Genomic DNA, 27,701 nt, shown 5'->3' with positions numbered 1-27,701 from the left:
GTACTGGGCCGCTACGTATCTGCGTTGTGTCTGCCTGCACGGCTGCCTGCACGGCTGCATGGTTGGCAGAAAAAAGAGCCACAGTCGTCTCAAGGGAAATGGATTGATTAATGATTGGATAAATAGGATGGATTATTTACAGCATTCGTGGGGATTGAAACATGCTGAGTCAGCCACCGCCAGAGAAGTTCAGGAAGTCCACAGGGCAAACAAAAAGTGGAGATCTTTAGTATTATCTAGCGGACAGGGCCTTCTCCCTGGAGCTGCCTTTGACTGGCGTTTTGAAGCGGGACCACCTGGCGGAGGCGACGCCACCCGACGGCGCCGGCTCTTGCGAGGCGCTGCGCCGCATGGCCGCCGCCGCCGCCAGATTCCTGGGCGGCAGCACGGGCACGGTCGGGGCTCGAACAGACAGCGGCGGCCCTCTCAGAGGGGACGGGCTGTCGGTCCTGCAGTGGGTGGAGCTAAGGCTGCGGCGGGACCCCGAGAGGACTCGCAGGGGCGCACGAGGGCTGCCGGACTGGACGCAGGCAGCGCCGGGCGTGCGTGGGCACGCAGACGACGATCTGGCTGCAGACTTTGGTTGACTCTTTTGCTTCCTGCGGACACAAAAGCACAATCAAGACAGGGACGTCTGCAAAGTCTTTGGAAGAACAAGACTCAACCTGGGAGTGGAAGATGACGCAGACGACGACACCAGAGGAGACCGAGCGGCGGGCGCTTTCCCGGGAGGTCTTCCGATAGGCCTCGGGATCCGGCTCCCGGACCCCGCCCGGTCCCGCCGGTCTGAGCGGGTGACGCCGGAGTTCCTCTCCGCTCGGTCCGAGGCGCGCGTGTCCTCCTCCGATCCGGCGGCGGACAAGCTTTCCGAGGGCCCGCGATACTCGCCGTCCCCCGAGGACAACGAGGACGAGGTGCCGGAGCAGAGGCGCCTCCGCATCCAGCGACTCTGTTGCCTCCGCACCAGCACCCGGGGCGAGTCCACGTCGCCGTGTCGCTGAAGGCGAGCCCGGGCCGACGGGGAGCGCCGCACCTCGGACTCTGAGATCAGAAGAGGAATTCTGCTCCTGATTTGGCTCTGGAGGGCCACGGGAGGTTCCGCTTTGGTGCGCGTCGGAGAGGCTTCCTCGTTGGAGGATTTTTGCCGCAGAGGCTCGGCCGAATGCGGAGGTTCCGATGAAAAGACGCTCGTCTCGGCCGGACGGCTCTCGGACGGCTCCGAAGCATCTCGGACCGGAGGCTGGGGTCCCGGGCCTTCCGTCTCCCGAGCGGCGTGCCCGTTGGAAGACATGATATTCAGATGGGAGGTCTCTGCTATGTGGACAAAGGTACGCTCCACTTTGGTAAAGGGGGGCGACGCTGGCGCGACAGGGGTGGGCGGCCGCGCGTCCAGTCGCAGAGCGGCGGGAGACAGGCGACCCGTCTCTGACAGGCGAGCCATCTCGGAGTCCCGTTCCTGGCGGGGGATGGCTCCGGAAGGGGTGGACAATTCGCCCTCGGCCGCCTGCTCCCCGGAGGGGGACTTGCGAGTGTCACCCGGGGAGAAGAGGACCAAGGTCTTGGAGGCGTCCTCCAGGTCGGGGTCGGCCTCGGAAGGGTGCTCCCTGGCGCCGCGCTGGTCCTCGGCCATGAGCGTGGAAGGCGCGGCGTCCTGGCTGCGCTCGGAGCTCTTGGGACTGGCCTCGCTGTCGGACTGGCTCTTGGTCACGTCGTCGTCTTTGGGGCCGCCGGGTTCCTGCGGGGCGTCGTCGCTGGCGGCGAAGGCGCGCCGCTGTGGGAGACTCCCCGTCAGCATCACCGTCAGGAAGTCGCCGCGCTTGGCCTGCAGCTTGGGCAAGATGTGGAAGCGCTCGCGCTCGTCGCCGTCGCCTTTGGTGCGGTAGTCGGGCGAGGCTGGCGGCGAGGAGGCCACGGGCGAGGCTGGCGGCGAGGAGGCCACGGCCGAGGCGGCCACCTGAAAGACACGCGCGGCTGCCGTTAGGTCCAAAGAGCAAAGTGGTGAAAAAAGCCTGGCCTGGCTATTGAACGATACGGTGACATTTCCAGGTCAACCGTGTCCCATGGACAGTTCCCAGCCTGGCCTCAGGCTGTTTGAGCACATGGCCTTTCTGCGCCCATCTTTTGAGCTTTTGCAGTTGGCGCCACACATACAGAAGGAGAAGAAAAAAGAGCCCAGCAGACGTGTGGTCATTTCCCCCCCCCACCAAATCTTTTGTTTTAATGCGATTCTCTTGGTACACCAGCTGCTCAGGATTGTCTGATGACTTGTGACAAAGCAATAAAAAAGGCACCAAAATGCAAATTGCAGTTTTCTTCATCGACATACTACGTGTCGGTCATCTCCATCCTGGTTTGCATGCTCGGAGAGGTCAACTGCTTTCTACGACGTGGGTATACAAAAGTTCATGCTTGGCTTTGGTCGGCAAAAAGAAAACAATTCTTCCCAGTTATTACATTTTATTGCAAAACAAAAGACATTCGACGACTCGATCCCAGCAGCGTAGCTTGAAAAAGAGCAGGCCCAAGCTCGTGACGTTTGTTCTTACCAAATGAAAGAAACGTGAGTGGAGGGAGAAAAAGGGACACGCTGGACAATTCGGAGCTGCTCCTTGCTTGGCTCCTTTAAGTGGGCTCAAGAATCAAAAGAGAATTTGCCTGTGTTAGCTGAGCGCTAACACCCGATCAAATTGGGCCAAAGCCATCACCGACCGACCGACCGGTTGGTTGAGAAAGTGGATCGACGGTGGGAACAAGCAATTCTTAGGAAGTCATTTGGAAGTCAAGCCAAGTCACGGCGGAGCCATGGGCCGGCCGCTTTGAGTCGTGAAGGCCATGAACGAAAGGTGGTCGGTCACCCAAAACGCCGTAGCTTGCGCTAATAGCATGTGGCCCGCCCACTCGCTCAAAAAAAAGAATCCCTCAAGAAATGAATCCCATGCTTGCGCACTCCACTGATGATTCATTTGGATGCTTCAATGCTTGACGCAAAAGTACCATTTGTATTCATCCTTCATTAAACGGACAGCGATGACATATTTGGCCTACCAATCCAGGCGTGCATGACAATTGGAAACGCTTCCCATCTTAATGCTACAGCAACTTGATAACGTGAGCATTTGGCTACGGTGCTTAGCTAATGAATGCTAATGAGTTCATCTTTTAGATTCCTTCTTGCTCTTGGGCTAACGTAGTGCAAAAACACACATTGCTTGTATTTCATCACCCTGTAATCCCAAAACAACCGAGAGAAATAGATGGAATGGATGGATGGAAGAAGGTAAAAAATGTCTCCCGCTAGGATCATTGCTCTACTTGAGGTATGTTTGGAATACGATGGGAATGTCACATTTGACTTTGCAAAGCATTGCTGACTTTCACCACGCAAACAGTCGAGTGCTAAGCGGGCATGGCAACAAAGCACGTTGCGGCTCTGCTGGAAGCATGCGAGGGAGGGAGTAGCGGCACTTTGTAGTGTTAGCAGCGTCCTAGCGTCACGTAACTCCGCCTCCTTCGCCATGTGGCGCGTGGCTCTGCGCGTGCAACGTAAAAGTAGCAGCTAGCCTATTTGAGCTTATACATTCTATATTAGCAAAGTGAAGCGGCGGCGGCGAAAACGCAAACAGGAAGTGGTGCATATTCACCCAGTTTAGCCCTTAAAAATGTGGAACGAAACGTGTTTGGGATATATATCTATATATATGTCTACGGAAGTCCCGTTTCCAGATCGGTGAATGGCCAGGAGCTCCAACAGTCACAGCGTGACTCACGTACGTACATGCGCTGTAGCGTTATTGCGTCCGTGCGGATGACGACGGCGATAAAGTGCAGCAGTGACAAACCGAACGCAGTGACAAACCGAACGCACGCTCGCTCGCTCGCTCGCTCCAATAACCACACGCTAGCATTTGCACGAGTGACCGCAAAGTCTCCTGCGACCGTGCTAGCAGCCACACACTAGCATGCGCGTGTCACTCCCGACTGAAGCAGGAATCGTTTAAAAAAGAAAAAAAAATACAAAAAGGATGAGAATAAAGTGGAGTGTTTCTGCTACAAACAGTCAACGTAACGTGTGTCTTTGTCCTTTCCCCTCGATCTTCATCTTTGCATACGTGTGGAAGTGGCGTGTTTTGTGGTTTTGGTCACTCCCGGTCCAGCGCACTCCGAGGAACACCAAAAAAAAGTCACAGGAAGACTCCACAAAGTCCACTTCCTGTTTCTTCACAGGGACTTCCTGTCTGAGCGTTGAGCTTGTGCAACACGTTTGCGGGACTCGTTTATTGCATCGTCAGCACCGGCTTCTGTGGCGCTGTGTGTGCGCGCGTATTGGGTGAGGGGGAGGCGAGGCGAGGCGAGGCGTGTTTTGCCGTTCGTTTCAGACGTGTTTTGCCGTTCGTTTCAGACGTGTTTCGCCGTTCGTTTCAGACGTGTTTCGCCGTTCGTTTCAGACGTGTTTCGCCGTTCCTTTCAGCTGCTCTTCTTGTTGATGAATTTGGTGAACAGGTGCTGCAGCTGCGAACGCGACGCGTTGAGCGTCGAGTGTCTAGCGCGGGCGGGCCCGGCGACGGCGCTGGCGGCGCCGCCGCCGGGCCCGCCGCAGCCCCCGCCGGCACCCGCCGCGCCACCGTGCCGCCGCCACCATCCGGCGGCGGCGGCGGCGTGGGCGGGGCTGCTCTCGGCCGAGCGGCTCCTCTGGATGAAGGCGGCGCCCCCCCCGTGGGGGTAGTGCTCGGTCTCCAGGGTGGACGAGGAGAAGATGTAGGAGGCCAAGCGCCTCAGCTGATTGGGCCGCGGCTGGGGGCGGTCCTCGTCCGGCTGCAAACAGACCAATCACAGAGAGGGGAAGGAGGTTAGCCGGCGGAAGCCTTTTGTTTTGTTTGGCCAATCCAATACACGCCCTTGACGTGGCTTCCTGTCCTCGGCTCCTCCCCTTCCCCTCCCTGAGCCAATCAGGCGGGGACGCGGCTGATTGGAAGCCTTTCGGCTGATTGGTTGAGGGTGACGAGGGGGGCGGAGCCTGTCCTTAGCGTCGCAAAGACCACGAGCGGAACGCACGAGATGGGAGGGCCAGGAGGAGGAGGAGGAGGAGGAAGAGGGAGACCATCACTTCATCCCAAAGTGCGCTTTGCCTCAAAAGCCGCCCGGCCGATGACCTCGACAGAGCTCGAAAGACGCGCTTTCCACGTGGACGGCCATTTCCGTTGTCAAAGCTTGGGGCGCTTGTGTGCAACCTGTCAGCAATACAGCGTGCTGCAAGCTGAAAAAGGGCTCGCCGGCTTGGGCGGGCGCAACTCATTTTGCCAACCCTTTCCACTTTGAAATGCAATCAAAGGGAAGTCTCAACTATGTGGAGGCGCGAAAACTTTCGAGAACGTGCAGAGAACCAGAAGCACAAGACCAGGGCTGGACGAGAGAAGTGGCTGGCAAACCAGATTGAAACAGAAGCAAATGTTGACAGTGTGGTCAGAGGTCTGACCTAGGACCGTTGTGGACTACAACGGGACCAAATTTGCACTCAAGCAAAGTAGCTCCCAATCAAAGGGCGTTCTTACCGGCCGCTGCGGTCCGTTGGGCTCCGACTCTCTCCGCCGAGGGCGCGCCGATGGCAGCGAGTGACACGCCGAGTGGGCGGGGCTGGCGCCGGCGCCAAAGCTCCTTCGCGCCGCCGCCTCCTCCTCGGTGAGCATGAGCAATCCCCGGCCTTGCGTCTTGGGGCGGACCACCAGGTCTGAATGCAAACACGACAAACGTAAGCGGGTCAGACACGTACGCACGCGGGCTACCAAAGCGGCTCACCTGGCCCCGCCCTGGTCTTCCTTCGCTCGTCCTGCTCCTCCAGCGGGCGCAGCTCCTCGGGCTCCTCGTCGGTGGTGCCTGACGTGGTGGGGTGGAAGTCTCGAAGCTCCGCCTCCTTGTCGATGATCACCCACTCCTTGCTGTCAAAGTCCTCTTCCTCGGCGAGCGGCACGGAGCGGATGAAAGCGTTGCTGTGAGCCTCCTGGTCGGCCGACGCCGCCGACACTTCCTGTCTGCCGCTGGCCTGCCGATCGCCACGGCAACCGGGGTCCACCGACAGCATCTGCGCCGGCTGCGACGAGTACACGTGGCGCGAAGGAGAGCCCAGCATGTCCATACGAGACCTGAAACACGTGTGGCCGCACCCCGCTTCAACAAGCTGCGTGCGTGCGTGCGCATTAGCACTGGAGGCAAACCCATCACCTCTGTCCATAAGCGTCCCCGCGTCCCTCGGCGGCGGACAGACGTTCCGACTCGGGACTGTTGACTCGGCGGTATCGTAAGGACCGCCCCTGGCCCGTCGGTGAATCGGGAGCTCCGCCCCGAACCGGCGACACCGGACAGGCGGCGTGCCCCGGGGCCTCTTCCTCCTACGGACACCATGATGATTTATGCTAGCCTAGCCTAGCCCAGCCCAGCCCAGCCCAGCCCAGCCCAGCCCAGCGAGCCTTTAGAGCAGACCTTGTTCAAGCTGATCCTGAGTCTGTTGCGGTTGAAGTCGGTGTCCTCCCAGGCTTCGCCGGGCTCGCCGCCACGCTGGCCGAGCGACTCGCCAAGGGGTCGGGCCGGCGGGGGCGGAGCGTTCTCCTGGTCGCTCAGGTGCTCGTCCTGAAGGACGTCGTCAGTGTTCTCGCGCTGGGGGTCTCCGGGCACCGGCGTCACGATGGCCCTGCGTAGCGCCCCGTCCGGGTCAGAAACGAGCTCACGGCTGGCAGCTCGCTCGCTCGCGGCTGGCAGCTCGCTCGCGGCTGGCAGCTCACTGGCAGCTCGCCTTACCCCAGCATGGCGGCGGTGGGCCGCGTGTTGTGCTGCGGTTGGGTGGAGGCGCTGGTGGACACGGTGACGTCGCTCCCCGCCTTCTCCCAATCGAAAGGCTCGTTCTCCGTGATGATCCGTTCCTTCATGCTGCTCTCGAACACTGACATCAGAAGCTGCACAGAAGCGTACTCAAGTGGAGCGCTAGCCGCTGGAGGGAAGCCGCTGATGGGATGCTCATTGCGCAAATCCCGCCCCGGCCCGGCCCGGCCCGGCCGCTCACCTGGTAGTCGGGTTTGGTGTAGTAGTCGAGGGCCAGGACGTGGTCCAGGAAGACGTTGAACTCGGACGGCATGTGTTTGAGCAACATGCGGTGGTCGTAACGCTCTTTGATTTGACCCACTTGCTCCTAAACCACAGAGACCACAGCGGCGGCGCCGCCGGCCACGTGAGATGGCAAATCCGCAAAGAGCAAAACCAAACAGACGTGCATTTGGGCTGGAAAGCAAAAGGCTTGGAGCCAAACGGGCTCAAAGTCAATGGGAACGTGAACTCCAGGTGGCCTCCGAAATGGGAGCGGGACCGTTTTTTTGTTTGGACTAAGGTCCGCTATGGGATTTTTGAAAATCCAAATTGTCACAATGGCTTTGGGCTCACCTTGTCTTTGATTTTCCTCCAAGGCAGCTGGCCGACGGCAAACTCCACCAACATGTAGAAGAGCGACCACAGGTCGTCGTGGCGACCCATTTCCTGCCAAGACACGCCAGTCAGGCCACCCGTTGTCCGCGCGCCGCTAAATCAGCCCTCACCTTGTTTTTGTGCGCGTTGACCGAAGCGTAACGGACTGTCCCGCGGAAACCCGCCACCGTCCTGGGCTGGAACACAAAAGCGCCGTCACCCATTGGACAGCAAAGCTCCTCGCGACGACGGAAAGGCCATAATTGAAAGCGCTTGGCTGTTTGAAGTGCTGACTCAGCTGATCTTTTTCACAAAATGGACAACTAACTTTGAGCTGCCGCTGAGCTAAAGGTGACAGGTGATGCACTTGCACCCCTCCCTCCCTCCCTCCCTCTGTTGCTATGGAAACCACTCACATCTCCGGTAACCATGGGGATGATGAAGGCATGCACGTCAAAATCAAAAGTCCAAAGGAACCAACTGGAAGAAAAACAAAAAGCACATTCAACATATGTACATGCGCAACAAAAATGAAAAAGACACAAATCATAATAACAATCGTCGTCGTCGTCGTCGTCAGAAGAAGAATTCCAAAGTGAGGCAACGGAAACACGTCAGTCACACGTCGCTAGCCCAAACATGTTCATCAAAAGCGTCAGCATGCTAGCGGAAAGCTAACAAATGTTAGCATTGCATCAGCGTCTTACCGGCCGGACCTCGCCGGTGGTGTTGGTGTACTGGCGGGCCAGACCAAAGTCCAGCATGTAGCACTTCCTGTACGTGGACGGCAGGCGACCCATTGCAAAGTTGGACTGCGCCCATCACAGCACAAGAAGCAAACGCTCACAACGGACATCCCGCGCTAACGTGCTAACGCGGCGGCGGGCCTTTACAGGTTTGATGTCCCGGTGGAGGAATCCGACCGAGTGAATGGCTTCGATGGACTCCAAGATCTGCTTGCCGAGCCTGAGCGTGGTGCTCATGGTGAAGGTCCCTCGAGGCTGGCTGCGCCGCAGGTCGGCCAGGTTGCGACCCTGACGGCGCACGGGAGAGCTCATGAGCGAGGTCAGGGTTAGGTTTAAAAGCCTCTCTCTCACCTGAAGCTGCATCACCACGTAGTTGAATTTATCGTTCCTGCCGCAGCCGATGAATTTGCACACGTGGTTTTTACCTGCGCGCGCACGCACGCACGCACGCACAAAGGACAACCTTGAGATGTGAGCCAGCCCCCCTCCCCCCACGTGCGCATGTTGCGGAACTCACCCTGCAGCTTCTTGAGCACGGCCACCTCCATCTTGAGGACCTGTTTGGGCTGCTGGGCCGACTCCACCTTGAGGGCCACGTTCTCCCGAGTCAGCAGATCCAGCGCCTCGTAGATCTCGCCGAAACCGCCGCCGCCGATCTTCTTCAGCTGCCACCACGCCGCCAAAAAGGGACGCCCGTTAACGACACTGATTGTTTCCTTTTGCGTGTGACGCCATTTGAGCTCACTGACCACTTTCCATCGGTCCTTGACCATGCAGTTGGGCGGCAGGATGTCGGCCTGCTCGGCCGTCCCGTTCATGTTGGCGTTGTCCTGGTGGGCGGGGCCTAGGCACTGCATCTGCCACCCGTGAAGAACGCGAGCAGCTCCCAGCTTGAACGAGCCATTGATCTGCGGGGCGACAGCGTTAGCCGCTAACAGGGCGAGACCTCGTTCTGTCGGCTACGGGGCGGGGCGGGGCGGGGCATTGCGGGCCGTGCGCTGCGGTCGGAGTTAAAGCGGCCAATCGAAAAAGTACAGTCAACCCCGCCGCGTGGCTTTTCAATGCGGGAGCCGGCAGAGTGCCGCCCGGCCGACTCGAGCGGCCGGCTGGTAACTGCGCTAATTGCTTATGCCTACTTAGCGCCTGCGTTTATCAAAACACGGCATGCAAGGCGGGGGGGGGCGGGGCGGGGGGCCTTCGTACTCACTGACTTAGCTCGGGTTGACTGTCACGATATGGAGATCCTCTGCGAATGTGTTGGAAGCGCAAACATCAATCCCCTTTGACAAGAAAACATGGCCAGGGGGCGCCCCACACTATCGCTTTCAATTCGCCGCAAAGAATTGAAAGTCTGGAGCCCGCCCGCCAGCCAGCCAGGGAGGCCTCCCTCATCTCATTGCCGCCGGCCGTACGCATCGGTCGTCAAGCACGCGGCTGCGTTCGGGCGCCTCGCATGCGGCGCCGCCGGGGGCGGGGACGAGGCATCTGTGCCAAGCAGATGACCAATGGCGGCAGAGGGCCGGACCACAGAGTATCCTTCCGCCAAAGAAAAGGCGCTTCTTTGCTCGGCCCCACTGACTCAAACGGTGACTCTGGCTCGAGTCGCTTTCGCCACATGTTTTGGATGCTTTGTCCGCAATGAAACGGCTGTTCAAATGGGAGAAATTGGAGCAAAGTCACACAAAGTTGTGCCAAAGAGCGCAATTTCGTCCACATTTGGTAGACCCGGACGTCATTATTCCCGAGCCAACGCGGTCCAACCCGATCCGACGTCCTGAGCCAAGTGCGTACGCGTTTGCGGGTCTTCGTGGAGGAACTCTGTGGTCGTGACACCTCATCCCCCCCCCCCCCCCCCTTTGGGCGGGCGGGCAAGGCGGTCGGGGTGGGGGCGGGCGGTCGGGCGGGTGCAGAAGCCAGCTAGCCACTTGGCATCATTCCCAGCTCACCATCGTTCTGAGCGCCAGCTCACAACAATTCCTTGGACGGCCTACGAACCAAAAAGATGGCGGTTAACCGGGGCCCGCCCACACGTGACGGCCAATGAGGGCCACGTGTCCAGTACCTATTCAATTGCTGCGAATGAGTTGCCGCGTCCTTGCGTATCGGCGAACGTGACAAAAGCGACACCGATCCCATCGTGATGGCACCGAACGGACCCGATTCTTCCATTCTAAAACGGTGCTATGGCGATGGAACGGAATGCTCTTTTGGGGAGAGATGCGAGGTTGTTAGCTGTGATTGCTCACTGAACACTGTTAGCCAGCTCGGTGTCGCCACGGAATGTGGAACGTACACTTGGAATTCACTTGGTGAGGAGCAGAAGTTGGGACTTTGGTCTGAAATGTCAATAAAAAGCCAACACAATGATTGTTTCAGCGGTGCATTCCCGTCGACACGCCAGCCAACATGACTTGCCCACGTGGATCTTGTCTCCTCAAACAGATGCGCCTCATGATTGTGCAGAAAAGCACGCAGCACCCCCGAGATGCTCGCACTTGACCAAACGGGGTGAGAAAAAAGTCCAGCCCTTGACGTTTCTCAACGTACAACGGCCGGCCGGCCAGCCAGCCAGCCAGCCAGCCACTCGGTCATTTCGTCATCTACAACATCCAAAAATGTCCCGAATCCGGAGAAGTCTCCGCACGCACACGAGCAGCTCGGCTGAAAATGCCCGTGACCTTCCCTCTCTCAGGCGGCACCGCGCACCACAAAGGAAATTGCCACTGGGCTCAGAACATCATCATCATCATCGTCCGTCCGTCCCTAGGTCAACGCAGTTGCTCGCGCCATCGTCGGCAGTCAAGTCCAAACTCGCATGCAAACCCACTGCACAGTCATGCGGCCTCACTGCGCACGCGCAGCTACGCATCCGCCGCTCGATAAATGTGGCCCGGCCTGACCCGACTCATGAATGAAACATGCCGTTGACCGGCACCGCCCGTCCCGGCGGTAGAACCCCCGCAGCGCCGGCTGCGGCGCTTCAACCTACCTGGCGCTCCTCCGCTTCCGCCTCTTGGGACTCTTCATTGGGAATTCACGAGAGAAGAACCCCCACCCACAGCTCGGTTCCGCTCGCGCAGCGGACCCGGCTCGGCCCGGCTCGGTGTGACGGCGGTACGCGCAATTGCGCTCCCGGTTCTGGTCCGGGTGGACCGGAACCAGAATGTGCGAGCGGTCCGTGGTTCTGCTGGGAGAGGCGCGGGATGTGCACCAATCCAGAACCGCAGAACCGCATCAGCGTTTTGTCCGCACTGCAGCCCAGCAACACCAGAGTCAAGTCACCTGACGAGCGCCGCAACAGCTTCCGCTATCCCCTTTCACAATAATAATGCTTGAGAAAAAAAAAAGACAGCCCGCCGCCACTGCTCTGCTCCAGAACGTTTTCCTCCAACAACACGCCCACATAAACACCGGGGCTCCACTGCACCCAGACAAATAAATAAACACAAATAATTGGCATTTGTGCCAGACAAAGATTCTGATCAAATATAATATTTGGACCAAGTTCTGTCCACTTTAAACTCTTGCTGTCCCATCCCACGTAAATGTTGATCCCTTCACACACTGCCGTTGTCTCGAGGTGAACCAAAGCACCACAAACTCGTTTTGACAGGGAGTGACAGCGTTTTCGGCCAGTTTTCTTTTTTGGTGTGGGGGGGGGGGGGGGGGGGATTGCGGTTGCTGCTGGCAGCGGAGCGGGTGAGTCAGGCGCCATCAGGGGGCTCCCTTGTCCCGCGCAACCGAGCGGCACCTGAACGCCTCATGCTGCCTCCTCGGCCTGCTTCCAATCGACCAACGAGTCGTTGTTGTTGCCTTTACGTGCACGTTCAGGCCAATAAGCAAAACGCGCGCGCGGGCGCGCACACACACACACACACACACACATCAGAATTTGAGTTGTTGTTCGTCTGACCTCCTTGTTGTTTCCCGTCCGGACTGCTCCGAACCAGCAAACATCATCGTCACCCTTGCCTCCTGAGCTCCATCTTCATCTTCCAGCATCATCAGCACCGCGCATGCGCACCGTCGGTCCATTCGGCCGCGCCTTCATCAGTCACGGAAACGCGTTCGCTGCAACAGCAGCAGCAGCAGCAGAAGCAGCAGCAGCAGCAGCAGCAGCAGCGCCCCAAGAGCCCAGTTGACAGGTAGAACAGTCATACAAGCGGAACCAGCTAATATAATTTGGGGTGGAAAATACCTGAAGGGGGGAAACCCCCCCAAAAACTTTCGGGTTGTCTGTCTGGGTTGGGAGGGGCTGTTGAATGCGTTGATTTTGTTACAAATGTTTGTTACAAATTGTAACAAAACCCCCACATGAAAGTTACTTTGAAATTCAGCGAGTCATAATATGAAATTGAACAAATAAATAAAGTGGAAGCGGGCGGGACAAGGACGGACTCGCGGCGGCTCTGACGTAAGGAAAAAGCTCGTCTTCTATTGGGCGGAAGGCGAGACGTCACGATGTGAAAGTTGGAGCAAGATGGCCGCGCAGGTGGAGTTATTGAGGCTGGAGCCTTTCCCTGACCACGCGAGTCCCCTGGACGTGCTCGGCACCGAATGGCAGCTACGTAGCCTTTTTCGCGACCACGCGGGGCCCCCGACCGTCCTGTTCACCCCGAGACGGCCGCCTTCGAGCCCTCGCCAGCCCGCCGTCCTGCTTCGTCTTCGGGCGCTCAGCGGTGAAGAGGCGGCGGCGTCGGCGGGCTTCGGCCGAGCCGCGGTAGCCTCTCCGCCGCCGCGGCCGGGCTCGGTGAGGCTCTTCGCCAGCGGCTTCTTCCTGCGGCTCCGCGGCTTCCCGACGGCGGGGATCCGCGGCATTGCGTGGCCAGTGCTGCCCGTAAACTTGGACGAGGTGGTGCTGGGTGTCCGCGGAGGACGCTCTTTGGCGCGGGACGACGCCGATGGGCTCGCCGCGAAGCTGCTGGAGCTCTGCCGGGATGAAAGCTGTCTGCTGGCCCGGCGAGGAGAGCCGCTGCTCGGGGACCGGCCGGGACAGGTGAGCGCCCCCGCTCAGCCTCCTCACAAATGTCGCTCGAGAAAGAAAAGTTTAGCTTCACAAAATGTGCTCTTCTTTTTGGTATGATATTTTGTGGAAAGTGGACAACTTTGACCTTCTGTCCCCATTGAACTGTGCGAAACACTGACTGCCGACTGCTCGAGATAATCTGCCTACTGATGAGGGAACATTTTAGAAAAGAATTTCCAGTTGAATACATGTCGTCGAAACTTGAGTTGCACACCCATGTGGCCCGAGTTTTGGTGGCAATGCATTGGGGATAATTGTGCGCCAGCCGCAACCAACTGTGAGCGGCGGGCGATGAGCTGCTAGCTCCTCTGTTCTGCTCTGCCTTTTCTGTTTGAGCCAGAATATGGTCGACGGACGACATGAGTGAAAGGATGCCAGAGCCGTTGTTTTGAGAGCCCTCGGCGGTTCCCGTCAAAGTCTTTGTCCCGATCGTCCGACTTGAGCTTCTGGCACCAAAAGCTGCCCGGTCTCTGTCGTGAAAAGGATTTTGCACTCAACTGGAAGGCAGTGTCAATTTGGATACCCGGATCAACAAGCGGTCTTCTTTTTGCACAGATACCCGACGTGCTGGTGCTGTCGTGCGGCCCGGTCACGCAGGGTCGCGTCACGCCCCGTACCGCCGTGATTCTGGCCGACCGGCCGGACGCGGCCGGGCCGGGCCCGCCCTCGTGGGAGCTCCGCCTGTGCGCTTCGGACTTTGCTCACCGCGCCGCCCGCCTGGGAGGGGACTGCTCGCTCCTGGACCGGCGTCTGGGGCTCAGCGGCGTCCCGGAGGAGCCGGAGCGGCGGCTGGACGTGCGCGTGACGGACGTGAGGCGGTGGCTGGAGGCAGACGACGGCCGCGGCGATGCCGACCCGGACGGCGGTCTTTACGTTGGCGGGCGCACGCTGCTCAGGCTGGGGCTGTTTGACGGCGAGTGGGTGGAGCTGCGGTCGACGGGCCCGGCGGACAGATGGCGAGCGGCCGTCCTCGTCGCCATCCGCTCGGACCAGGCGGGCGACGGCGCCTTTGTGTCGGAGACGTTGTGGTTCAACCTGACGGGAGGACGGCAAAGCGTGGGCGCCGCCTGCCGCGTCAGGCTCAAGGTACTCGGGCCAAGCGCACACACGCGGGCGGCATCCGTCACGTATTGTCGAGCGTGCTTGTTGGGTTTCAGAGGCGGCGGCGGCAACCGCCGTCCCGGGATGGCCCCGGCGGCTCCGAGACTTCCCGCGGCTCGGCCCCGCCGCCGCCGGCCGGCGAGCTTCACCTGCGGCCGGTGGCGGCCCCGGCCGAGCGGCCGGCGAGTCGCTACGACGACCTGCTGGCCGCGCACTTCGCCGTCCCCAGGTGGGTCGCCGCCCGGTTTCTGGCGTGAGCTCACTGGCGGAAAGTTGTTGCTGGACCGCTGTGATGTGGTGGGCGCAGGCTGGTGGCGCCGGGGGACGTTCTTCTGGTTCCTGCCCGCAACCACCCGGACCTGCTGGAGGACGGCCAGAGGTGACGGAGAGCGCTTGACTGGTGTGTGACTGGTGAACCCTTAACCCTTTGACTTTTGACCCAACTCAGGTGCCGAGCACTGTTGTTTTTGGTGCAGCGGGTGTGTCCTGCTGACCAGACGGAAGAAGAAGGGGACGGGCTTTATCTGGCTGACAGAACGCACACGTCCCTCTTCACGGTGACCTTTAAGCCTTCTAGCCTTCTTTAAGCTCACGTCTGACTCGTGGGATGTCTCCAGGGGCCGCCGGTCAACGTCTCGGCGCCCCGCAGCGCGCCGCCGTGGAGCGGCCCATCCCCTCCGGGTCTCGAGCGCGCGGCGGACGCCATCGGACGTATCCTCGGCCCGCACCGACACGGGTGCGGTCCTCGGGGGGTGGGGGGGTTCAGATGTGGTCGTCTGAGCTGACGGTGTGACGTGGCTGCCCTTTCAGCGGCTCCCTCCCGGCGCGCAGGCTCCTGGTCCACGGGCCGGCGGGAAGCGGCAAAGCAACAGCGGTGGCAGCGTCCAGTTCCCGGCTGCACCTCCAGCTGATCAGGGTGCGATCTCCGCCGCTCGCCGAGCCGGCGACCCCAAGAGCGCTGACGACCGCAATGCCACTCGCAGGTGGACTGCGTCGGCGTGTGCGGCGACACGCCCGCCGCTACAGAGGCGCGGCTGACTTCCTTGTTGGAGCGGGCCAACGCCTTTCAGCCTTGCGTCCTTTTGCTGAAGAACCTGCAGCTCCTCTTGCAGACTCGCGGGGGCGCCGACGACGCCCGGGTCCAGGCGGCCCTCTGCCACCTGCTCCGTAGTGCCCCCGACAGGTGACGCACGCGCAACGCTACATTAGCGGACCGCGGCGCCGACCTGCCGTGTACTCTCCAGGGTGGCGGTGGTGGCGACCGTCCGCGAAGCTCGTGGGCTGCCCGCCGGCGTCGCGTCTGCGTTTGTCCACCGGGTGGCGTTGGAGAGCCCCGCCGAGGGCGGGCGCCGGGCTATTCTAACGCAGCTGAGTGGGGACGTTCGCCTCGATCGCGACGTCGACCTGGAGACGCTCGCCAAAGTCACGGCTGTATGTCACTTTGCTACCCCCCGCATGTCTGCATGAACGCCAACATCCGGCCGGACCAGGCACTGGTCAGGGCACACAACGAGCATGTTAACGGCGACCCCCAGTGGACATCAACAATACCTGCACCTCACGCGCGCAAGCCCGTTCCATCGTGCGGTGGAGCTTTGGACCAAGACCTTGCGCGCAGGACGATTGATGATTGGGCGAGTACGCTCAGTCTGTTGACCATTTAGCATTGCTTGTGTGCCTGTAGGGTTTGGCCTTGGGCGACTTGCGCGCCCTGCTGGTGGAGGCCGGCCGTGCGGCGTGCAGACGGCTGCTCCTGGCTCGGTGAGCCTCGCTCCCGGGACGTCCGACCGACCGGCCAACGTCGGCGGCCCTATTTCGAGTCCGTCCGCATCTATTTCAGTCCCGCCCGGCGCCAGGAGGACTTGTGCTCCAGCGGCGTGAACGTCCGGCAGCGGGACTTCCTGTCGGCTCTGCAGACCTTGCGGGACGCCCAGTCAGAGGCCGCTGGCGCCCCCAGGGTGAGGGCCGTCCCGTGCTAAGAGCCTTCTTCACGTTCCGGCCACACGGGATCTCTGAGGCCTCGCCCCGCCCGACCAAACGACAACATGTGCGTGTGGCCAGATTCCGTCCGTGCGCTGGGAGGATGTGGGTGGCCTGGAGCAGGTGAAGAAGGACATCCTGGACACGGTCCAGCTTCCTCTACGGTGCCCGCAGCTCTCGTCCCTCAGGCTGAGTCGCACCGGCGTTCTGCTCCACGGGCCTCCGGGCACGGGCAAGACTCTGCTGGCCAAGGCCGTGGCCACCGAATGCTCCATGACCTTCCTCAGGTCAGAGCGCCCGCAAACTCTGCACTGATGCAAACTTTGCACTTATTTATGTTTGGACTTCACCTTCCATTTCTTCTGATCTGTCTTTCCAGCGTGAAAGGTCCGGAGCTGCTCAACATGTACGTGGGCCAGAGCGAGGAGAACGTCCGAGAAGGTGAGCCGGCGACCCCCCCTTGGTTTTTTCCTAACGTGTTTTGTCCGCATCCGAGTAGAGCTGTACGTTTGTTTTTGATGGATGAAACCAAATCAAAAGAATTCCTGCATTGCGAGTGGCCGCAATTTTGTTGCCGGCGGCAGAGGATGAACCACGGGTCGGGTCGTCCGCATGTGCCGCGTTAGCGTTTGTGTTCACGCACCGCTAGCGTTTGGACTTTGCACGAAGCTAGCGCACGTCCACAGCTCATGAGCCAGCCGCTTGACGTTAACCGCCGGCGCCTGTTTGTTTCTGTCTTTGCGACGAAGCGGCTCCAAATGCTAACGGGCTAGCCGCCCGCATTACCTTGATGACACTTTGCGTTCAGCGTTTCAGAGAGCCCGCTCGGCAGCGCCCTGCGTGGTCTTCTTTGATGAACTGGACTCTCTGGCGCCCAGCAGGGGGCGCAGCGGAGACTCCGGCGGGGTGATGGACAGGTGAGAGACAGAGAGAGAGAGACACAGAGAGACATATGCGGCCGTTCTAAGGCCGGGGACTAACTTCTCCCTCCGACCCATCAGGGTGGTGTCTCAGCTGCTCGCCGAGCTGGACGCTCTGAACGCCTCCAGCCGAGTATTTGTCATCGGCGCCACCAACCGACCCGACCTGCTCGATCGGTCCCTGCTCAGGCCCGGAAGGTCAGGGTTCACACTTGAGAAGAGAAGGAGGGTGACGCACGTGTCGACATGGCCTTTGCCCGAGAACTGACTTGAAGCTAACGATGTTGACAAGCTGAAGATTAGCATGGATAGCCGCGCTTTGGGAAGCTTCTCCTACTTGAACACAAGTGGCGCTGCAGCACACGCAGACACGCCAATCAAAGCGTACTCACTCCCTCCCTCCCTCCCTAACTCCCTCCCTCCCATCTTGATCCTCTGGTGCGGTCCCCGTTTTAAAGTGTAGCGCTGCGTTGCGTTCAGGTTTGACAAGCTGGTCTACGTGGGGATCAACGCAGACCGCGCCTCCCAGCTGCAAGTGCTCCGCGCCGTCCTCCGCAGGTAAGAGTGCCAACACGGGGACGCCGGGGCGCGGCTTTGACCGGCTGGCTCGCCCTCAGCTTCCACCTGGACGCCTCGGTGGACCCGCGGCAGGTGTTGGAGCGTTGCCCCGCCCGCACCAGCGGCGCCGACCTGTACGCGCTGTGCTCGGACGCCATGACGGCCGCCGTCAAGAGGAAGGTGGACGCCATCCATCGCGGTGGGTAGGAGCGGCCGGTGGGCGCTTTGCATCGCTCGTAGCTAAGCCTCACCGCCGCCTTCCTTCCCGTTTTGTCAAGGTTTGGACTCTGAGGAGTCGCCGCTGCGCCTCATCATGGCGGACTTTGGCGTGGCGCTGCGTGACTTCCAGCCTTCGCTGTCTCCAGAGGAGGCCACGCGATACCGAGGCGTCGGGCATGATGAGGCCGCGGCGAGCCGGCCGCTGTCGGGGGGATCCTAGCCCGCCGACAAATGTGGCAAAGTGGGCGCTGGCCGCCTGTTCGCTTGGCACTCCGGTGCTGGACACGTTGGTGCCTTTCGGCAGACAGACGGTCGTCGGTCATTCTTTTCTGACGTGGCTGAAGGGACAACAGTGTCGAACCGTACTTGATTTTGCGGGAAGGACAGAAATAATGACTGTGACAACACATTAGAATTGTTTTGGGGGTTCCCCCCCCCTCCAAGAAATGGTCTACAATTATGAGAGTAGAATTGTCCTGCAGTTGTGCGTCGCATTGAAATTCACACGACAAATAAAAAAAGGTGGGCACAAAAGGAGCCGTTGACATTCTGGGAATTTTATTGATGGGATGCCTGTTGAACGTCGTCGACGTGGTCCAACGCGTGGCGTCGCCGAGGCTTCAAGCAAAGTGCGGCATCCGGCTGCACGTTCTGCAAGAAAACAGAAGATTTAGCTGCCGCCAAACAGGAAGTCCGACCAAAACCCTTTGAAGGTGTCCAGATGAACATGGAAAAGTTGCAGCTTCACACACACACACGCACACAAATGATCACTGGAATTGTGGCGGTGGCAGACAAATCACTATTTTGTCCACATCAAAAGGTTTTGGCTTAGTTCACAGCCACATGAGCTTGGACTGTGAGTCTGGAGTCTTTCCACACAAAAACAGAAAGTAGCAAACCAGCGAGGGCTATGTTGAGCTTAGCGCTAACACAAATTGCTCAAAAAGGCTTCATTCCATTGCGTTAGCTTGTCTCGATTCTCTGTGTCGCTCCCAGCCAGAGCCACGTCAACGGCTCTCATCGGGCGGGCCGGCCGAGAGGCGCTCGCCCGCTCCCGAGGGTCTCGGACCCTCTGAGCCATTCCCGCCAGCCGCCGTATTTACCGCTTACGTGGCCTTGGCTACTTTGGTTCTCTTCATCCTCTTCCTCCTCATCAGGGTCACCTGAGGTCGCTTGAGCCCGGCGATCAGCAACAGGAGGCGGGGCCTGGACTTGGTCAGCCAGCTCCTCAGCAGCGTCCCTTTTGGAAACCTGCAAGGCCAAGTTGTTAACAAGCGTCTAACGTTGTGTGTTGTCGATCTCAATTTGCGCCCAATCCAAATGTGGCCAGTCGCCTGCCTGCCCACCTACAGCGCTCATCCAAGGCTTTTGCCACGCAACTTGGAAAGGGGAACGCTGAAGAAGCATTGACTTGACCTTTTGACCCGCACGCTAGCAGCCAGATGGCGTCCCCCCCCCCCAAAAAAAGCCGACAGAATACGGCGCCTTCTTACCAGTTGACCCCGCACATGGGTTAGGTGGTGGGCCGGCGCCGCGCTGCACTGGAATGACCAGCTGGCCGGCCGGACGCTAGAAGCTTCAGCGCACAAACACCGGCTGCCAATCATAATAGGAGGGGACGGGGGCGCTTTGGTTGGCAGCACGGCGGGAGGGGGGCCGGCCCGGCCCACTCAGCACTTCTGGCCGCAAACGGCGAGCGCTCGGCCATTCGCTGAGCCGCACGCCCGTTGCCACGGCAACCACCCGCTCCCCCTGGAAAGGCCGGGGGGGCTACAGCATTCCTTGCCTGTTCCCTTCCCTCTCTTGCTCTTCCATCCTTTCTTTCCTCCTGCCTTGCTTCCTCCCGTCTTGCTCCACTGTACAACCTTCCTTCTACCTTTCCTTCGTCCCACTTGACTTCCCTCGCTGGACTTTGATGCTCTCTTCTTTTCCTGCCGCTTCCATCCTTTTGTTCATTCTGCCTTGTCTCCTTCCTTCCTTCTCGCTACCTCTTGAGAGGTTCGAACGGCAGTATACGTTTGTGTGTGCCCAGATTGACTTTATTCGTCAGTTGTACTGTCAAACTCCTTTCTATTACTGCAGTGCTGCATTTGTTCATTGTGTGACAAGTGATGGGGGCCATAATGGTGTAGTTTTTTTTAGTATAGTATTTTTTAAGCGACTGTGTGTCGACCCCTACCGGCATCTACGTGTGCCCTCGAAAATAAGCAGTTCTTGTGAAGGGGCAAAAAGTAATATATGGTCGCCCTTTTAACATGAAGCGCCAACGTATTTGGGACTACTCCGAGAAGCGCGGCTTGGATGGCGTCCATATTACGGGAACTACACGTCGTTGTCGTCGGCGGGCGGGCGGGCGGCGGGTGCCGTTCCGGGCCGGGCCGTTTCCTTTTGGGGGAGGGGCTTTTGCGCGACTGCGCAAATGTGCTCAACTTGATAACTTGGAATGCTAGGGCGAGCGAGCGAGCGCCGTCAAATGTGGCCGCTTGCTTGTCTTTACTGGCAACTTTTGAAGGACGCGCTCGACGCCTTCTCGCTTTTTTTTCCCCACCGCAGTTTGACGTCGTCATCTCCGGCGTCGCTGGCCGAGTGCGTCATCGCAGCGGCGCCACACGCCTCTCCCCTTTCCCCTCCCCTCCCCTCGGCCTTTCTTTCTTTCTTTCTCGCGTTGCCTTCTCTCCCCGGTGTGTTTGTTAGCAGCTAACGTCGCGACGCCTTTTCGCCGCCTTTTCGCCGCCTTTCAGTTGCAGTCAAGAAATGGCCGCCGCCGGTGTGCAGAGTCGTAAGCGGCTCCTCAAGGACGAGGACATGACTAAGGTGGAGTTCGAGACTAGCGAGGAGGTGGACGTCACCCCTACCTTCGACACCATGGGCCTGAGGGAGGACCTGCTGCGCGGCATCTACGCTTACGGTAGGCCGGGGATCGGCGAGGCCTCTGGGCAGCCCGCCGCCACGCCACGCCACGCCGCCGCCATAAGCTCTAATTATCCCCGCTGGCGTTCCAGCTCACGTTTATGTGGCGAGTTGACGCCAGGTGAACATCGGATTAGCCCCTTTGTGGCTTCGCGCTGGGTGGCTGAAGTTTCCCCGTTAGCATTAGCCACTTGGGCTAATGTTCGAAAGTCCAACAACTACGATCCAACCAACACCAAGTGGAAAAGAGCGTGTTCGCGTCAGTCGTGATACACGAGTATTGTACGGGCGTTGTTCGAAAGACCAAAAAACCCGAAGAAACCAACAGTGAGGAGGCCAATGTGACCGTAAAGAGCATGCTTGGTGAAGAAAATGGCGTTGAAATGTTCACAATGAAGGATGTTGTGGCATTCACAGCATTTGATTTGAAAATGACGAGCTCCATCAGCTTGAGCACGCCAACGTCCTACATTTCGGAGTTGATCTTTTCCAAATTCGAATCAGATGCAAGACGTGCTTGAACACCTTCAATCACAAATTTCTCACCTTTACTGGGAAATCGAGGTTAGGCAGAAATAACAATATCGCAGTTGTTGGCACTATCCTAGTCAAGTCAAGTTGATTTGTATAGCCCTAAATCACAAGCAGTCTCAAAGGGCTTTGATCAAAAGCATCCAATCCAAGAGAAAACCACACTTTTTCCACCCGCCAAATGCTCGGACATTTTGGCACAGGACGCGCGTGCTAATGTTGTGCGTGCGCGGCTCGCCTCAGGGTTCGAGAAGCCGTCGGCCATTCAGCAGCGAGCCATCAAGCAGATCATCAAAGGCAGAGACGTCATCGCCCAGTAAGAAAAGAAGCTCTCGTCAACATTGAGTCAGAAATGTGTTTTCTTCTTCTTCCATCTGACACGGTGGTTGCGTGCAGGTCGCAGTCGGGCACGGGAAAGACAGCCACCTTCTGTGTGTCGGTGCTGCAGTGTCTGGACATCCAGGTGAGCGTGACCCGTCGGGCTATTTCTTGCTTCGAGCCCGGTGCGAGTTTGCGTTGATCAAAAAAAGAAAAAGTGCTTTGGCGCCAAGCTGCGGTAACCGTGTCAGCCGAAACGAGTCGGGGGAGGGGGTCATTTGGACTAAAGTGGTGTTTTGACGCCACATTGGTGTGTGCACACAGGTGAGGGAGACCCAGGCGTTAATCTTGGCGCCCACCAGAGAATTGGCTGGCCAGATTCAGAAGGTGACGCCAGCTCCTCGCCGCCCCCCCCCCCCCGCTCGCTCGCTCTCGCTCTCGCTCTCTCTCTCTCTCTCTCTCTCTCTCTCTCTCTCTCTCTCTCTCTCTCTCTCTCTCACACACACACTCACACTCACGGAGGCGGTCCTTTGGCTGCGCATTCAGGTGCTGCTGGCGCTTGGGGACTACATGAACGTCCAGTGCCACGCATGCATCGGCGGGACCAACGTGGGTGAGGACATCCGCAAGTTGGACTTTGGCCAGCACGTGGTGTCGGGAACACCGGGGCGGGTTTTCGGTGAGTGCCGGGCCGACGTCCGTCCCCGTTGTTGTTTGTTGATGACTGAACCGGACATTTCCTGCCAAGTCGGACACAGAAGACGAGCGTGATTAAAACGTGACTTGTGTGTTCCTGCCGTGTGCAGCGTGGTGACACGCAACGTTTGGAGTCCAACCAGAAAGCCTAATTATCATTGTCTGCGTTTGTTGCCGCGCTCTTTGTGTTCCTTGTGAAATCCTTGCTGACCTTTAGCACGGCCGTAGCATTTTCCCTTGGTGTTAGCGTCGAGCTATCAGCTTGCTTTCCCGGTTGGCAATAACGCCACCGCTGTGCTCGCAGACATGATCCGGCGCCGCAGTCTCCGAACGCGCGCCATCAAAATGTTGGTTCTGGACGAGGCCGACGAGATGCTGAACAAAGGTCGGTCGCTGCTCGCACGCCCGCCCGCCCTTGGCCTTCACCGAAAGCCCGGTGTGACCTCTGACTCGCGGCAGGTTTCAAGGAGCAGATCTACGACGTGTACCGCTACCTGCCCCCCGCTACACAAGTGGTCCTTATCAGTGCCACGCTGCCGCACGAGATCCTGGAGATGACCAACAAGTTCATGACGGACCCCATCCGCATCCTGGTCAAGCGTGACGAGTTGACGCTGGAAGGAATCAAGCAGTTCTTTGTGGCGGTGGAGCGTGAGGAGTGGAAGTTCGACACGCTGTGCGACCTCTACGACACACTCACCATCACGCAGGCTGTCATCTTCTGCAACACCAAGAGGAAGGTCGGCAGCCGCCGCTCCCCGCCTGGCGTCCGCTGGTCGGCCTGCCTGCCTGACGCCACGCTTTGCTCGCAGGTGGACTGGCTGACGGAGAAAATGCGAGAGGCCAACTTCACCGTGTCGTCCATGCACGGAGACATGCCGCAGAAAGAGCGAGAGTCCATCATGAAGGAGTTCCGCTCCGGAGCCAGGTGAGCTACGTGCGTGGCGCGCAACTCGCACAGCCACCATGTGCGCTCCTTATAACAAATTGCGTTTCGTGTGTGCGCCCGCGCAGTCGCGTGTTGATCTCCACCGATGTGTGGGCGCGCGGTCTGGACGTGCCTCAGGTTTCCCTCATCATCAACTATGACCTCCCCAACAACCGAGAGCTCTACATCCACAGGTAGGACGCCGTCCCGCCCGCTCCCCGTCGTTGCCCGCCCCCCTTGACCCGCGACCCCTCCCGACAGGATCGGCCGCTCCGGTCGCTACGGCCGCAAAGGTGTGGCCATCAACTTTGTGAAGAACGACGACATCCGCATCCTGCGCGACATCGAGCAGTACTACTCCACGCAGATCGACGAGATGCCCATGAACGGTGAGTGCGCACGCCGCCGCATCGCTAGCGTGCCAAGATTGGAATGTTGGACGAGGCGGAAACCTTTTGCGGGTCTTGTGTGCAGTGGCTGACCTGATCTGACGGTGCCGGACGTCGCGCCCACTTTTTACTTCCCGTTTGAGCCTCGACGTGTTTGTAAATAAAGCTTTTTTTTTTTTTTAACCATACCTTGTGTTCTTGTAGCAATAGCTGACAAGGCAAGGCAGTCTGTGTCTTTAGTTGTTAAATTGACATTTATTTCACATTACAAGTTCAGCTTTTCGGAGATACCGTTCAAATTACAAGTCTGAGTTTTTTTTTTTTTGTCTGTCAAAACATACAAAAATATTCACCTTGAATAAACTTGACTTGATCCCCACTAAGTGTCCAATTTCCTAACGCCGCTAAGAGCTCGGCACGCTAACGAGAAAAACGACGGCACCTGAGTTGCCGTGCGTAGTTTTTGTGTATGTTTGCAGAAAACGGCGCAGGCGGCCCCCTAGCGCCGCAGGAACCAGATCTCGTTGCGGCGGCGCGGGACGCCAGGGTTTTCGTAGACGGCCACCATGTAGGTGTCGGAGCGCAGGCGCTCGGCCGCCGAGGCGCCCAACAACTCCCGCAGCAGGCGGCTGTGGCGAGTCACCGTCTCCTCGGTGGTCGTCCCCAAGAAGGCTCTGCCGCAACGGGGGTTAGGGTTAAGCTCCACCGTTGCGGTCGATGGCGCGAGCGACGCAGCCTCTTTCTTCACCTGGCCACAACGGTGAAGGCGTCGCGTTGCACCACGTCCACATCGGGGTCGTGCGGCCGCAGCGGCGCGTCCTGGAAGGCGGCGGGCAGGTAGAAGCCGGTCTCCACCTCCTTGTCCAGCGTCTGGCCGTCAGCCGTCACCATCACCGTGCTGACCACCGGCACCGTCAGGCCCAGGTGGCCGCCTGCCCGTATGCACAGCAAAAACACAAACGGGACGCCTCGTAGCTGCAAAAGTGGCCCGGAGCCCGTCGCCGTGCGTGCTGGAAAAACACGCCGCGTGCGTGCGCGCGCGCGCGCCACCTGCCGAGTTCTCCTTGCAGATGAAGCGCATCAGCTTCATGAAGCTCTTGGAGATGCTCTGCTCGTAAAGTTCCTCAGCCTGCCGCACGCACGCCCACTTGCCCGCCGGGTACGCGCGCTCCTCCCACATCACCTCGCCCATCTTGGCACACGCAAACAAGTCTCGTGAGTGACGCCATCCTCGTCGCCGTCGTTGCCGGCCAAGCACGCGCTCAACCACCTTCTCCTGACAGGAAATGGGCACGAAAGGCACGGGCTCCCTCTGCTGGTTGTGGCGTGCCATTTCGTGGATAGGCCCCCTCATTTCTATCCCCCCCCCCAAAAAAAAGCAAACAAACCATGAGCGTGGATTTGTTTTGTCCAATCGCATTGAGGTGGTCATTTATTTTATTATTAATCGCATTTGGAATTCAACGCCGCTCCCTAAGCTCTCAGTGGTCTGTCTGGGCAACGTGTGCGCATGGTCCTCGAAATTTTGGCGCGCATCATTTAACAAATTTAACCACCGCTGCAAAAACATCTAACTGCAATTGTTTTTGGACCCAATTCTTCACTAAAGACAAAAAGTACCACGAAGAAGGGATAGGTTTTATTGCCATGGAAATAGGAATTGAACTTGTGTTTTTATCCATATGAAAAAGAAGCCGCGAACTAAAGGTTGCGAATTGCAGGGCTCGGGTTAGTGACGTCAGTGCGTGCGAGCGAGCACAGCAACGCAATGACGTGTGCGCTCACCTGTCGGCACGGTGACCTGGTGCGTGCTGGCCACGGTCCTCCAATGAGTGAGCAGTCGGTCCGAATGCTCCTCCTCCATCGGCTCGGGGTTGTCCGTGATGTCCTCGTCCAGTTGCTCGTCTTCGCCCAACCCCTCGAGGTCCTCCAAAGAGATCAAAGCCATGCCGCCCACCCACCTGTCACCTGAGCGGGAAGGGGAGGCAACGACGACAACCGCCGATGACGCCATCATAGCGCACAAGAGGAAGGAAAGAAAGGCTTTTCCTCCAAGGGACGCAAAGGAACGCACTCCATCATTTATTTGGATTATTGAGAGGGAGGGAGGGTGACGTCATTCCGGACAGATCGGAGCAGGAACTCGATCGTTAGCGTCTAGTTAGCCGTTAGCCTGCAGCTAACCGTCACGTCGATGACTTCATTTGATCCTACTTTAGCTACGTTTACATTTCGGCTTCGTTGGCTGAACGCCGCGACGCGAGCATGACTGCCGCGGTGAGGCGCGCGTGCTTACCTGCTCGCTCACGCGCGTACTCGTCACGACAATGCACAGGATCGACGAAGATCGTCCTTCTGCGGCAAGCACGTCGTGACGCTTCCGGCATGAATCCCGAGGTCTCTTCAAAGTAACAGCTTCCATGCGGAAGTGCTGCCTTTTCAAAGCTGTGGGTGTCGGCGTTCGCACGTTTAGTCCGTTGAGAGAGGAAAAAGAAAAAGATGAAGAAAGGAAAAGAAAAAATAAGCGCCGGCCCTGTCCGGAACGCAACCGGGATTCATGACAACGCGTCAGGAGAGGATCTCCCCTGCAGTCAGAACAAGTCTCCGTGACGTTTTGGTTTTTCTCTTTGTCAATTTCCTTTGTATTAAAATAAGTGAGATGTGATTTTTATGATTATATTTGTTTCAAATAAATGGCACTGTTGGAATACAGAGACGTCTCCATGACGACATGGACTAGAATGGTGGCGTTTGCCAGGGGGCAGCAGAGCAGTGTTTTCTTCTTCGTCGTCGTCTGTCGCGTGAGCCTGTCCTGGATTTCTTGCTTCATTTTCTTCGGCGGCGAGTCAGCGCAGCCCCTCTTCCAAATGTGTCCTCCCGTCCGATAACCTTTGTCAATTCATGCACACGCACCATACCTGTCCATGACGTTCGAGCGGTTGTTTACACGGTGTGTGTACGTGTGTACTGTCGGCGTGCCGCGTGCGGGCTGAGTCATGCTTATTTGTTCCACCTTGTGGTGAACTAATGGAATGCAACGACCTGCCTGTCATTTGGAAGCCCACCGCCTGTTTGTTCACCTGCGGAGGTACAAGCAAAATGTCATCCCAAACGACGTTCCTCCCTCAAGTAAGTGCATATGGGCTTTGTTGTTGAGCTAGCAAAGTTGCGAGAGATGATTGTCTCCTTCAGGTCTCCGTAGCAGAAAGATGGCGGCGAGACATGTCAGCCTCCTGTTCGGCTACCTAATTCATGTCCTGAGCGATTACTTGGAGCCCCAAATGTACGTAGATGTCATATTTGTTTGCAACCAATGGTGGGTCGTTAAAGCGAAAGAACGCTGACAAATCAAAAGGCGCTACACGCTTTCAGGAGTGCAGTGCATGCGCGTGCGTGTCAGTCAAGTGTGCTTAGCTGCTGTCAGACAGAAGGTCGGAGGTGAGCCGTTGGCACTCGCCGCAAAGTGCGTCTTTAAAATTTCATCGGCTCTCCACGCCCCTGCCGCAGTGCCGATCAATAAATTATTCAAGCTGAGTCGAGGTCGCTCGGCTCCGCCTCCTCCAGTCAAACCTGCGGTGGCTGGCCATTCGATGAGGTGCACTTTGAAGCGAAGCCCTCAGTTGCCACGGCGACGACGCCCGCCCACCCGCCGCTGCAGCGGGTTGCCAGGGAAACGGCCGTCAGCTATTCTCGGTTGCCGTGGGAACAAGCGGCATCGCCGAGAAAAACAAGAGGCGCCATGCGCGCCGCAGCCCGCGCCGATCATCGCAATCATCTCGATGGCAAAATGGCCATTTGGCCAATTGTGAGCGCCTCAGCCTTTAGCCTGAATTGACATTGCATCGTCTGTCACCTGTCTGGACGTATAGCTTTCCTTTTCTTGACTTCATGTGAGCGCAGAAAGGTATATGCGGCGAGGCGAGGCGAGGC

At 58.6% G+C, this 27,701-nt stretch overlaps 4 protein-coding genes across 5 annotated transcripts; 2 read left to right on the top strand and 2 right to left on the bottom strand.

The window, feature by feature from the left end:
• Positions 1-89: 89 nt before the first annotated feature.
• On the bottom strand, positions 90-11,169 carry ttbk1a (tau tubulin kinase 1a). Its single transcript, XM_037246577.1, has 16 exons — positions 10,139-11,169; positions 8,942-9,100; positions 8,710-8,857; positions 8,544-8,617; positions 8,340-8,480; positions 8,154-8,258; positions 7,578-7,643; positions 7,426-7,518; positions 7,052-7,177; positions 6,790-6,944; positions 6,475-6,682; positions 6,217-6,383; positions 5,794-6,137; positions 5,550-5,725; positions 666-1,954; positions 90-599 (listed from the first exon to the last, which is right to left on the bottom strand). The coding sequence occupies exons 1-16, from the start codon at positions 10,139-10,141 to the stop codon at positions 233-235; spliced, it is 3,621 nt and encodes a 1,206-aa protein (XP_037102472.1). The 5' UTR covers positions 10,142-11,169; the 3' UTR covers positions 90-232.
• Positions 11,170-12,229: 1,060 nt separating this feature from the next.
• Positions 12,230-18,541, top strand: pex6 (peroxisomal biogenesis factor 6). Its single transcript, XM_037246589.1, has 18 exons — positions 12,230-13,188; positions 13,774-14,304; positions 14,376-14,548; positions 14,627-14,698; positions 14,768-14,876; positions 14,937-15,055; positions 15,130-15,235; positions 15,303-15,502; positions 15,564-15,750; positions 16,004-16,080; positions 16,160-16,277; positions 16,381-16,586; positions 16,679-16,740; positions 17,108-17,216; positions 17,301-17,417; positions 17,700-17,777; positions 17,837-17,976; positions 18,056-18,541. Exons 1-18 carry the CDS (start codon positions 12,673-12,675, stop codon positions 18,214-18,216), a joined length of 3,081 nt encoding a protein of 1,026 aa, XP_037102484.1. The 5' UTR covers positions 12,230-12,672; the 3' UTR covers positions 18,217-18,541.
• A 2,088-nt stretch (positions 18,542-20,629) lies between these two features.
• On the top strand, positions 20,630-24,150 carry eif4a3 (eukaryotic translation initiation factor 4A3). The gene is made up of 11 exons (XM_037246757.1): positions 20,630-20,907; positions 21,684-21,756; positions 21,837-21,903; positions 22,083-22,145; positions 22,305-22,437; positions 22,759-22,839; positions 22,914-23,194; positions 23,267-23,382; positions 23,469-23,576; positions 23,644-23,771; positions 23,857-24,150. Exons 1-11 carry the CDS (start codon positions 20,754-20,756, stop codon positions 23,871-23,873), a joined length of 1,221 nt encoding a protein of 406 aa, XP_037102652.1. The 5' UTR covers positions 20,630-20,753; the 3' UTR covers positions 23,874-24,150.
• On the bottom strand, positions 24,065-26,224 carry soul4 (heme-binding protein soul4). Of its 2 annotated transcripts, none has more exons than XM_037246789.1 (6): positions 26,068-26,224; positions 25,557-25,739; positions 25,042-25,127; positions 24,822-24,963; positions 24,520-24,703; positions 24,065-24,445 (listed from the first exon to the last, which is right to left on the bottom strand). In XM_037246789.1, exons 1-6 carry the CDS (start codon positions 26,156-26,158, stop codon positions 24,271-24,273), a joined length of 861 nt encoding a protein of 286 aa, XP_037102684.1. In that variant the 5' UTR covers positions 26,159-26,224; the 3' UTR covers positions 24,065-24,270. The 2 variants fall into 2 exon arrangements, with proteins under 2 accessions (XP_037102684.1, XP_037102690.1); XM_037246795.1 differs by having other exon boundaries at positions 25,557-25,746; positions 26,071-26,137.
• Between the last annotated feature and the right edge of the window lie 1,477 nt (positions 26,225-27,701).

This window comes from Syngnathus acus, chromosome 1, assembly GCF_901709675.1.
Source record: "Syngnathus acus chromosome 1, fSynAcu1.2, whole genome shotgun sequence".
Taxonomy (NCBI): domain Eukaryota; kingdom Metazoa; phylum Chordata; class Actinopteri; order Syngnathiformes; family Syngnathidae; genus Syngnathus; species Syngnathus acus.
Note: the sequence above shows the minus strand (reverse complement) of the source record. Positions and strands in the feature narration are given on the sequence as shown.